General features: G+C 35.6%; 1 protein-coding gene across 1 annotated transcript; it reads left to right on the plus strand.

Moving 5' to 3' along the window:
• The first annotated feature begins 345 nt into the window (after window positions 1–345).
• On the plus strand, window positions 346–13,252 carry LOC145672722 (uncharacterized). The gene is made up of 3 exons (XM_081741898.1): window positions 346–370; window positions 8,386–8,519; window positions 13,094–13,252. The coding sequence occupies exons 1-3, from the start codon at window positions 346–348 to the stop codon at window positions 13,250–13,252; spliced, it is 318 nt and encodes a 105-aa protein (XP_081598024.1).
• Window positions 13,253–13,483: the final 231 nt, after the last annotated feature.

The following is a 13,483-nucleotide window of genomic DNA, read 5'->3' on the forward strand; positions in this document are numbered from 1 at the left end:
TGGGTCTCACATGTTTTGACTCCGGGCCAGAAGGCAATGCGGCAGTCGCCTGTGTTTATTTACTATTTCGGAGCCATTTTTGAAGAGGGCGTTGACATGTGATAAAAAGAGGGTCCCATACGGAGCTCTACGGCGCCGCCAACATTGGTTAGCACCCCATGAACCGATTTCAAAACAACCGAAACCAGCACTGTACCAGAAGAAGGTCCTTCTGTGTGTTTGGTGCATCGTGCATCGGGAACTGCTACCAGCTGGTCAGAGTATCAATGCAACTGTGTAGTATCAGCAGTTGAGCCGTGCTCAAGAAAAACTGAAAACTCTGGAGCCATCACTTCTGAAATGCAAATGGGTCCTCGTTTGCGGGACAACGGTAAGTCCCACATGGCTAGGATGACTCAGGACACCATTCTCCGCCTTGAATGGGAAACAATATTGCAACCACTATATTCCCCGGGTATTGCACCGTCCGATTATCACCATTTCCATTCTTTGGACAATCACCTTAGAAGACGCCAGTTCAAATCCCTAGTAAAAGTCCAAAATGCACCTGATACCTTCTTCGTTTCACGGCCCATCAAGTTCTACCGCGATGAATTCCATGGCCTTCCAGAACGTTTTCAGAAGGTCGTCGATGTTGATGGGGACAATTTTTGATCTTCCAGGTTAGGTGACATATCGATGTTCGAAGGTGGTGGGTGAAAAAGCAACAAAACTTTTCTTGGTTGCCTTTATATTTAAATTTAAGACCTCGATACAGAACCTATCTACACAAGATTGATTTTCTTTGAAATTTCACTTAATTTCTTTACGGTTTCCTGACAAAAATATTTATTTATTAGTCGTGACTTAAAAAAAAAATATTTTATTACACTGAGTGGAAATAAAAGAGAGAGCAATTGAAATCCAAATTGAATCAAAGCATTGTTTCTCATCAAATTTTCTATCCTCTATGTCTTTTAAAACACTTGTTAAAACATATCAAAATATACTGTACTTACAAATCAGTTTAGTACATTTGTTTTATGGCTGTGTTTGTAGTACCATGTTAAAACGTTTCTCTTCAAACTATCAAATATAAATCGCAGTAAATTGTGTAATCTGATGACACAAAAAAGTATCTTATTTTTCGATCGGTATAAGGGAGAGATACTATACTATTTTTCGATCGGTATGGAAAACAATATTTCTCCATACTATTTTACCGTAATTTATTAATTGTCAATAAACTTTGTTACTTTTAAATGAATAAAGCGAGATAATTTTACTATGATGTTTTAAAAGCTGGTCATTTGGGGGAGCCAGGAAACCATTGGGGGGGGCTGGCACCGATGCTCCCCCCGTTGGCTACGCCCCTGGTCCCGCGCTACCCATACAATACTTTTAGAAGAAATCATCACCAGTACCTAGTATGTATATTTAAGATAAAAAGTAGTAATCCTGAGCCTCAACAAGATACTATCTCGATATCTGCTTGATAAAACTGAGCAAAAAATTGCGTTTGAGTATCGAAATTCGGTGAAAAGTTTTTTGCTATTTCGACCACCTGCTGCTTGTTATTTTAAGTACCTTTTCAATCTTACAAGAAGTTGTAGCAAAATGGGTTCAGAAAGTCACTATTTTTTTCCACGTTACTTTACTCGTGAAAAAGAAAATGTGATAAACCACAATATATAGCCTAATGTTTCTTTCTTTGTGTATTTCAAACCTCAGATTGTACACATATTTAAATTTAATAGACCTAATAATGCTCACCTCAGATTGTACACATATTTAATAGACCTATTTCTCTATTAATGCTCACATACTAAGTCTTAATAGAAGAATCATTGTACCGCTCGTTTTAGTGTGCTTGCTTTCCAGTCATAAAAGTTCTAGTTCAATCCAGAGTATCAGTCAGCTATGTTGAATATTTTTCAACATTTTATTATATCTCGTCATGATGAGGACTGTACCAACACTTACTTTAATGGCTTATGTAGGTTCAAAGCAAAACATATCTAACATCAAAATTGAAATGACACCCATTTGCAGGAAATAGGAATACACTCATAATAGTTCATGTTAATTTGTAGTATTCCATTAAAACATTTTTCAACCTTTGTGGTATGCTTACTATCAATCTTTCCCAGATAAACGTTAACTTAAGGTATATTACCACAAAATATTAAATAACAATGAATACCTGATACTTAAATAATTTCTTTCATGAACAACTCAATAGTTTTACTGAGCTCCTTTGTCGCTAAACGGTTAGCGTACGTGTCTTTCGCGTGGAAGACCCGGGTTCGCTTCCCGGTGGGAGTCATGTAGTTCGGATTCCACGTTAATCAGTAGGTCTCATCTCATATAACCTCGCTGTTGAAAGGGACGTTAAACTCAAAATCAACTCAAGTTATATCGTTTTACTATGTTTGTAAGTAGCATGTCCACCACTGTCAGGAGAATTGATATAGACGCTTTCTTACAGTGAAATATGCCTTATGTAATGACTATAAGAACTAGGAGTATTAAAGACATAAAATTCGACGGGATCTTTACACTGAGAGAAATGAAAAGTTAAAATAAAACAAACCTGTTTATTTTCTGAACCAGTATGGAAACTCTTTCGACTTAGATTGCTTCAAACTGATTGGTTCATAAGTTGTGAAACAAATGTAGTAAAAAAAAAAAAAAAATTAAATGAACGAATGGATTTGGTTCAAAGTGTCTTTAATGAGTTAACAGTTTAATCATTTGAAAGAAAAAATCTGAACCAAGATTGGGTAGTTCTCAATTCATTTAATTAAGTAGTTAGATGTTTGTACCAACATGTAGTAAAATTTAAACAAACTAGTAGTTCAGAATAGTTTACTTTGTTTGAAAATAACCTAATCTGAGTTGAATTGTAGGAGAGTTGTGAATGGCTAATGTTTGAACCGAATTTGACTACTATAAGTTCGAAATTAAATAAAGTAAGGTCTATATTATGGTAAAACTTCGTGATAAAATGCCAAATATCATAGCTACGCCAAATTCATGAAACAGCTCCAATCATTTGTAACAACCCTACATTTTATTATATGTTGTTCCCATATAACATATACGTACAAACCTCTGTTTTTAGAAAAATTCAATATTTAGTATACTAAAAAACTATAACAATTTTAATAAAGCGTTAAATTTATCTTACTTTCCGTGATCGATTGTAGTTGCGCAAGAACACAGATCCATTTACTTGTAATACAAAAGTACGCCAATTGGGTATGGACACTAAAAAGGGGGACAAAACACTACTAATATAAAGGGGGCATGTAATTAGGTTATAGTGTAAAGCTAAAAAAAAATGAGAGCAGCAATTACCTCCACGCACCTACTCGCCGATGGACAGCACACTTGTTAATATTATTCCCAATTTAACTGAATTTTAAGATATTGTTGAGGGATAATTTTAGTAGTATATAATTATATCTATACGCTTTTATTTGAATCACTTCACTTCAGATCTATAATTAGTTTCATTATATTTTCATTAATTGTTAGTCATCCAACGATGCGTTCAAACATTCACTAACAATCATTGCATTGGCCAACAACTTAAATTAATTTGTTTACAGTTAACTAAATTATTTTTTTTTTTAAAAAAAACACCAAATTTGTTATACCTAATTTGAAATGTGGTTTGGTCCAGTCATTTGAATCAATCATTTTTCAATTTAAAAGTTGGTTTACATCGATGAAAAGTGTCTGCTTGCTGTTTCAAAATGTTTTCAGTAGACCTTGCATTGAATGCTGTAAATTTCTTATACCTTATACACTAACATGAGAGGTGGACATAGGGAGTATTGTGAAGTTATACACTCAGAAAAAATGTATGTGGCGTACGTAAAAACGTAGTTTACATGTGTAAATCCTGTAGTTTTTGGACTTAAGGTACAACTAAAAAATATAACTAAAAAAGTATAACTAAAACATACTTTCCGTATAAATGTTTCAAATAAACGCACTTTCTGTACGAACGAAAGAACTGTATATAAGTGATCAGGATGTCACATACAGATATACGCATGTAACATACAGCTGGCGTATGTAACATACGTATACGTATGTGATATATGGAAGACTGTTAGATGTCATACATCCTGAAACGGCATTATGTAATATCTAAGTGAGGAAAGTCTGTAGCATATGGATAACGTGTGCTCCTTGCAGATTCCTGTAGTAAACATAATGATTCCGTATATTTGTACAATGTATCGCTGTCCGGATAACGGACTGTTTTCAGTGTATTAATTAATAAGAATTTGCGTCCGGTGAAGGGGAAAGTTAAATGTTCGAAAAATTTGCTATATATTTTTTTTACAACAATGAGGAATATCACAGTTGAATCGATAAGTGTCAGCATAGGCGTCTCTGGCGGGGGCGTCCCCCCAATATTTTGAAGTACAAAATATTAAATATGTTGGGCCAGGTAGCACCATTTTAATCACTTTCTTCGATGTCCCCCCCCCAAATTTTACATGCCAGAGACGCCAGTGAGTGTCACTAAACTAGACAAATGTTTAGCAGGGGGATGAAAAACAGAGCCGTAGCTATAGACTTCGGAGCCCCTACACTCACCTTATCGAGCTTTCCTTTTTTTCTTTTCTTTTCTTCTTTTTTTCTTTTTCTTTTTTTGGCAAATAAGTGAAACAGCTGTTGTTATGCTACATTGAATTTTTATCAAGCTGGTTGCACAGATTATGGCAACAGCCAAAAGTGATCATTCTCTATTCTTTTACAAATAAAAGCTGTTTTCAAGAGGCTTATTTTGGACTTTTTGTTGTACTTACAAAACTGCCTCTGGCTGTACACAAATCCACCTTGAGAACAGTTATGAAAATTCACAATGATGAAATTTTAATATGTTTGAAACTATGTGCTTAAAAAGAAATGTTCGAAATGGGTAACAGCACACTGTTAAAAATGTTTTTTTCAAGAATGAATACATTTTACTACTCAAAAAAAAATTGAGTAAATTAGTCTCAATTGTGAGGAGAAAATAATTTAAAAAATGAGAATGAGGAAATTTAGTTGCATATTTGAGTCAGAGACTGGTTCTCAAAAACGAGTAATAATGTAGTCTTAAAAAATATTGTTTTATGATATAAATATATCATTGAATATCGTGATATATTAAAGACAGTTTGCAAATGCAAGACTATGGAAAACTAGTACGAACAAGCTAACATAAGAGCACAAAAGTCCTTTATAATCCTGAACTATATGTTCTCATTCTGGCTGATGGAGGAACTACTTAGCGGATGGATAAAGAGAAAGTTCAAAGGAAATATGGACGAAAAGTGTTGTTTACTAACAGCATATAGGATTTCGCAGGTAAGTACTGCTAGCAACATGAATTTAGTTTTAAGTGTGAATGCAACATTGCTTGTGTGCGATCATTGTAATCGATTGACGGTTAATCACGACAATCCATTATTTTCCTTCGAAAATCATGAGTAATGCTTCTAGGTACTGGTTCCCAGATAGAATGCCCGGAAGCCTCACTCTATGCTTCTGGGCATTCTATATCTTAGACAAAGTTGTTGTGTTAATGATATGCGACTTTCCAATATATTCAGTAAATGGTTTACTTTTGTGTGTGTGTGTGTGTGTGAATTGGGGCGTGCAGGTTTACTTTTGGCGCTGCACTCTAAATAACTGTTGTTAAAATACAATTCTTTTAATTATTTCCTTCTTATTGTCCCCTAAAAGATTTGTGGCGGGTGACATGAATAAACTCCCTTGCGGGAAGGTTCTAGATTACTGGTCCCCCATGTAGGTTAGTAGCTGGGTTGGTTTCTTTCTCTACTAAAGTTTATACATTTAATCTACACAGTATTGCCGAGCGAGCGTTAGCGAGTGAAGGCGGTTTAGAGCCCCGCAGGACACGATGTTTTCTGTCTTTATTATTGCTCAATGGGAAGGGGGACCAGTAATCTAGAACCTTGCCCTCACTTGCAGGCCCGTATCCACGCGGGGCGTCTAGGGGGTCGGGCTCCTAAATTTTTACTGCCTGCCTAAAATGTTCACGGTAGGCTTGCAAATGAACTATAATATGGTTGGATTCCCCCCCCCGCTACATTTTTGGGCTAGCTACCGGCCTGCTCACTTGCACGGATAAAATTTCAAGGGACTACCAGAAGTATTAGTTGAAAAATTGCATTTCCTTTACGATTGCCATATAAATACGGATTCCGTATCTGTTACATAAAAGCTACAATGTAAAAAAAAAAAAAAAAAAAAAAAAAACAGGCAATACTCGAGCAGACTGTTCTATCAAGTTTTGACACATTTCTTACATTCTCAGGTTAGGTTAAAGTTTTTTTTTTTTGCAGCACTAAATAACAAGCTCCAGTACTACATACAGATTAACTTCAGAAGGGCTCGATGTAAATACAGTGTGGACGTATGGCATAAACACGAACAAACTTGTGCTAGGTGGCAATAAAAGCATGAATGCTATCTAACCGAGTCAGTGCAGGACGAACCTGGTGGCACTGTTCGTAGGTTTCTTTAAGAAAATTTCCCTGGACTGACACAAACTTTTCACTTTATCAAATTTTCCGTTGTTTGTTGAGTGTCCAATACTTATAACAGAAGTTACTTAATAATTTTAATTTAACTATATTAAGGGAACTACCACCAGTGGCGTCATTTAGGGAGCAGGGAGGGGTAATTGCACCCCCTGAGATTGAGATTTATATAGATTTTTTGAGTAGAATAGTAGTCAGTGAAAAACGCAAAATTTTATTATATCAAGGGGTCTTGCCCTCCCACAAGCAAAATCTGAAATGACGCTTCTGCTACCAACCACATTTGCTTTATTCATTTACTTTTTCCTTCTATTTTTACGTTTACTTTTTTTGGGCAAAAGTATACACACAGCCAACAAAATGAAATATAGTGAAATCTTTCAGTTTAACATCCCATGATTATGCCTTTAGGTTAAGGGAGACGATGATTAAAGCAAGTGAATGATGATGGAAGAATGAGAAAGTGGGAGGAAACGGGAATACCTCGACAAAATCCACAAGCTAATGTTGTTTATCACAAGCTTGCTTGGGTGAAAATCGTACCAAGGAAACCATGCACCTGAGGTAAGCGCTCCCCACTGAGCCACCGTGCACCCCACTAGCTAACAATGGGTGCAAATTATGCTACTTGCAGCACACACAAACTATTGCAATTGTATTGGTTTATTTCTGAATAACAAAGAACAATTTAAGTAGTGATGTTCGTTAACAAGAGTCTAATTGCTACTTCACATTATTCATGTATGCGCATTTCTAACATTGCAGTAAAACATTATGACAATGAACTACTTTGGAACTTCATGACTAGAAAAAGGTAAAATATATTATTTAATAGAATATATTTGTATGACAATTAAATCTTTATATTTCAGATGGATGCTGGATTTAAAAATTCGTTCGGCGCGACAGAGTTTGTTTTCAATGTCATCTGTTTGGCAGTGATAATTTCCTTTAAGGTTTCGCTAGAGAAAGTTCTTGGTGAGTAAGATCAAGTTTTCGTGTATATTTATCATATTTCAGGTTGCATGTATAAATATGTACACAAGAGTCTATTTGTCATCAACACAACCCTACTTCTGGCAAAGCACCCATTTGTTTTTTTTTCTTTCTTTCTTTACATTATCTTTTTATAGTGTCTATTCACAAACATTGTTTTATTGTTATAATTCAATCGCAGCAAATAGTAGCTTTTATATGCTTTACTTTGAAAAGTAAAAATAAGTCAGTATTTTGAAACACGTAATACCTTTTAAATAAACGTACGTGAACTCAAAATTGCACATCTTTGGCTTATTATCTTCACGTCTTAAGACAGTGATGGGCAAAGCATGGCCCGCGGATTAGATGTAGCTCCTTAAACGTTTCCACCCAGCCCACGACGTGATTCATTACCTGACGAATATAACTTCACTTCTGAGAATCAGTGGATTATACTTCCAGCCAAATTATGAGAAATGTTTAAAAATGCATTCACAACCATTTATCACATTCCCCTTCATGATCTTCCGAGTATTAATAGAGCTTGGTTTTACAAGTGATACAATCACTGTTGTTTTTTTTTAATTATATTGGTCCATCTATATTTTTTTCCGTTTTTCTTTAGCCTGCGGCCCAAAATGTTTCCCTATCATTGTGCTAAGGAATATAACAATTGTCTAGGGCTTTAGAAAGCAGTACACTTTAAGTAAAACCTTATTTCAACTCATGGAAGTAGTTTTTGAATAATTTAGTGTGATTTACATTGTACTTCAAAAAATATTTTGGCAGACAATAGCAATATCTACTAATTCCAAACATTATTATATACTGACTTAGTCATATTTTCTCTCTATAGCAATCAATTGCGCACTACATTTGCTTCCATTTCTACTACCACAAGGTGTAATCATACGTAAGAAAGGAGCTAAAATAGTAAGGAGAAGGCCGGCACCTTACAGGAGCCACGAATATGTCATTGCAGAGCTACAGGTAAGTCATGTCAGGCGTTTCATTGGACACATAATTTTTGTATACCTTCCTGATTAGGAATATGTCCATTATAGTTCAATTGTAGTCATAGTTTCATAATTACAGAGTTAATACATTTACTTTCCAGGTTATGCGTTTTGGAAATATTTTAATAGAAGAATGGTTTTATAAATAATTTGATTTGCATACTAATGGATGGCTCTACTGTCATCTGTATATGTAGCAGGGTTGGCAAAAACCATGGCTTTTATTGAAAAAACGAAAAAAAAACGGTGTTTTTTGGTTTAAACCAGGTTTTTTTGGTTTAAATCAGGTTTATTTGGTTTAAATAATTTGCTCTATATATTCATATCATATATGGACAGAAATAAGTTTGTTTCGCCTTGATGTTATTATGCAACAGCCGGGTTATGCTGGAAGGGGTCACATAAGCTTAAAGCGGAATAAAAACTGCTTCTCGAGTTACATCCGAGAATAATTGTCCTCCATTTGAACTCGGAACCAGGACTAATTGGCCACAAATGCGATACGTCTGCCGACTCACTCACGAAGGAATCCTGATAAAAATACTTTGTACTGATCTTTACATGCTTCTTAATATAGCTCTCAAGAGTGATTTCAGAAGGACAAAAAGATAAACAGTGCACAAGTGAAACCATTATACTGAATTACATATGGACAATTTCAAAGTACTACAGAATACAGACGAACTAATTTAATTCAAGTTAGTTAACAACGGCTTTATTGGTCCAAATTAAAGAAATACAACGACTTAATTTGCATATCACAAAGATACGAATTATTTGAGTCCACTTTGGCTCAGACTCATTTATACATAAATAGATATCGAAGATACTTCTCATTTTACTAAATGCCTCTCGTGGGGTCTGTATGACCCTCCTTCCCTCCTCACACACACAAAGTACGGCATTTCGATGTATTTTATCAATAGTAAACAAAACAATATTTAGAATGTTTCTTTGATTGCAATTACATAACAATAATAACTACAAAAAAACACAAAACAACCATTTATAAACTTACATAAAAAGAGTTGCTTTTGTAGTACAATCTTTTTGAGTAATGAATGGGGAATTTAGGTCTGAATATAATACGAATAATATACGGGAGTGAAACGTGATAACTCACAAATGTGTGTTCATCAAGATTTTACAAACACTTACACTTTTACGAACATTTTCGTTATTTGGTTTAAACCAGTTTTTTTTTTTTTAAAAAAACAGCTGCTTTAAACATTGGTTTAAACCATGGTTTATACCAGCCAACCCTGATATGTAGTCATTAAGTTTCCTTTCTATGAATAAAGAATCTGTATTCTCAAGCAGTGGCGTAACTAACAGGCTCCCGGTATTTAAGTTTCGGAGTATAACTTTATAATGTTTGGATGTTAAAAGCACTTTGCAGACTTCCTCCGTGGCTAAGCGGTTAGCGTACGCGCTCTTGGCGCGGGTGACCCGGGTTCGATTCCCGGCGGGAGCTCATGTGGTTCGGATTCCACGTTAATCAGTAGGTCCACGTCTCACATAGCCTCGCTGCTGAAAGGGACGATAAACTGAAATTCAACTCCATTCAAAAGCACTTTGCAGGTTTCATATTACTGCAAGAGTACTCTACTTAGAGGAAAAAGAAATCACGGAACCAGCTATAATAGATTTAGTGAATTCTACTCGGAAAATGTATCGCCTTTTGTTGCAACAACTAACAAGTTTCCGATGAGTAGTGAAGAAACAATTTAGTGAAATTTTAACTTGGAATTAATTAGCCAATTATTTAGTCGTAGATAACTTCGTATGTTAGTAGTGTTCTGGATTTGTGTACTTCTTTGCAACAGTATCTCACTGTGCCTCTGACGAAGCCAATCCTGAGCGATCATTCAGTACACTAAAAGCCATCAAACTTTATATTCGTAGAACAAGGTCGAAGATGAAATTGAGCTCAGCCCCGTAACTTGGGCTTTTTCTTGGAAGACCAAACATTAATTAGACCTCCTAAAATATGTCAAGTTGAGGCCCCCCTAGAATAATGATGGCATTTGAAGTGAAATCCGTACTAAACGTGTTCGATACTTCTTGGGGCGCCAGTTGATGGTTTACTAAAGTAAGATCCAGATTACATATATGCTACATCTTAAAGGAATGTATTTTGTTCAGATAGTGGGGCAGCAGAAACATCTTAAATTATTTGCAATGCTTTTGAAAATAGTACGGTGCTTCACAAGTTAACTAAATGAGACAATATGTTGAAAGCCTTACTAAACATATATTTTGTCTGGGGCTCTAATAGGACACATTTTACTGAATGAGGCTCGGAACACATTTTCGTTTCATTTTTTTTTTCTGTTATCTGGTAAACCTATTCCAAGCTTTATTTATAAGTTCCTGTTCATATCACATCATACAAAGCAACAAAGTTTTAACTCAAATGAATCCTATCAAACAACTGGAAGCTTAATTGGGGGGGGGGCAGTTTGCCCATTCCCCCGAAAAGTTACGGCATTGGTTGAGCCCTTTGCCAATCCTGAGCACTGAAAGCGAAGAAAGGCACCACGTTGATATTGAGAAAGTAGTCAGCGAATTACTCTCCGAAAAAAAAAATACGCCGGTTTAGAAATATGTGAGAAGTTCCACAAGTTTTGACGAGTTTTCATACGTTAGTTGTAATGTGAACGTTAGGAAGAAATTATTTCTGCTCTTGCCTTTGAGGTGAGCGGTCCCAGGTTCGACTCCTGGTGGGGACATTCGGCCGAAAGAGTGTAACAGCTTTTTCAGACCTGCCATCTTGAGTGAAGTCTTTCTTGGGTTTCGTTCATTCATACCATTCAAATGCCGGGATGGAGGTACCTAATATAATGGTTCCAGGCTGCTTCCTTCCTTTCCCAATCCTTTTTCCTTCCCTTTCATCGTACAGTGGGCTCGCTGAGGGACGTCATCCTTCATACGGGATGGGCTAACGTGGCCTTAGATGCCGACAGCCCAGAAATCTAATTCCTAATTCCTAGAAATTATTTCTTTTAAGAAACTTTTTAGTCCCATGTAATTGCTTAACAATAATAATAATAATAATAATAATAATAATGATAATGTGCAATTTTTTTATATTAGCAAGTAGTGTCTGACTAGATGGAAAAATAACTCTACTACTGTATAAATTGTACGTGTGCCATGAACGTAGAAACAGGAGGAGCCCTTTTGACATTTTCGCGGATGGAGGGGGGCATGTATTCTTAGTTACGCTACTGTTCTCAAAGCATTCTAGTAATTTGTTTAACAATTGCTAAAAAAGTAGAAATCGAATAACGGTGAAATTTTGTATAACTTAGAATTTGTGGTGTGATTCATTGTTTCTTTCTTTCTTTCTTTTTTTTCTGGAAGGGAAACAGTGAAGGAAACTGATCAGAGGATTTTACTTATGTTGGTGACTCATAGCCTTTGTTAAAACTGTTCGACTTTGATTAAATGTATTAAGTGTGGCAGGACAAGCATTGATTCAGGAAGCTCCGCTAAAAGATGCCACTTATGTTTTCTTTTTCGTCACACATATGCAGAAATGACTAATTTTCAGGTTTATTGTTTCCTTGTCTTGCATAGATGAAACAAATCGAAATGTTTTTGGTTACCTTTCAATTTCCTTATTTTTATAATCTTATTTCAATTGATATTAATCCTTCCAGAACGTGACAACCCTACTATTATTATAAAGATCGCCATAGACGAGTCAGGTCTTAAGTCTTTCATTTGATGTTTATTAGGATCACGCAAGTGGGGTATATATAATATTGTAATGTTAGTTCCATAGGTGTTCATTTTACTCCGACCTCACTCACCTTCATTCTCACAGTGAATTCACCCTCGCCCTCACCTTCAAAGAGAGTTGACCATCGCTCTCGCCTTCGTGTTGGGAATTTGTCCTCGCTCTAGCCCTGACAGTGACAGTTGGCCCTCGCCCTCGCTGTCCAAGCTTGTCATCGCCCTCGCGTCATTATGGTTGAGAGAGAATTTGAGGGTGAGGATGCTCTCGAGAGGGCCATCCTCGCAAGGGTTAACACCTCTGGCTAAGTACGTCCGTTACACCGCTCAATAACTCTTCAACAAAAGATAATTTTAAAATTGTTTTCCGCAATCAACAGCTAGATAATTATCTCGGAGGAGTTCGTTAATGGATGTGATCCACCTACATGTAGTGATAGAAATAAACCATTTCCGGTTAACGTTGATCACTATAGAGCATAGACAGTAATCTCACATTGTATATTTTTTAATCGATTAAGCGTACTTAGAATATATTCCATTTCCACTCTAATCACTCTGCTAAAACACTAAATGGTAGATATACTACAACTTCTGGTTTCAATATTAATTGAAGAAATATTGCGTAATTCTCTTTACTGTCTTTACCAGAGTCTATATTATCGTATTTCAATTGATACTAATTCAAATTAGAACGTAGCAACACTAATATTATTCGAGATATCGCCATACACGAATAAGATTTATAAGTATTTCATTTTATTTTTATTTCTATTGTCACTAATTACACAATCTCTTTGTTTCCAGGGAGATGAAGGCATAGACACATTTATAGCAAATGAAAAACTTCTGGGAGGATCTCGTGTCCATTGGCAGTCGACACAGACTGTTTTCCAACGAATGCATACATCTGTCATAGTACTTTGTAGGCATATTCAGAGGGTTCATGTATCCTCATTGTCTTGAGTAAGTTTTTATAATAATTGTGCTCATGTATAGACTTAGTTTATTATTTGACAAATAAAAAATACAATGTACAAACATATTTTCCTTTAATCAAAATAAAACAAATATATATACATTTAAGTTTGTTTGTGTGTGTGTGTGTAACGTCGCATGATTATGTTTCAAGGCTAAAGGAGAAGGCAATGATAATGAAGTGATGCAATGAAGAAAGTAGGAGGAAACGAGAATACA

Source organism: Thermobia domestica, chromosome 16 (genome assembly GCF_964235325.1).
Source record: "Thermobia domestica chromosome 16, izTheDome1.hap1.1, whole genome shotgun sequence".
Classification (NCBI taxonomy): domain Eukaryota; kingdom Metazoa; phylum Arthropoda; class Insecta; order Zygentoma; family Lepismatidae; genus Thermobia; species Thermobia domestica.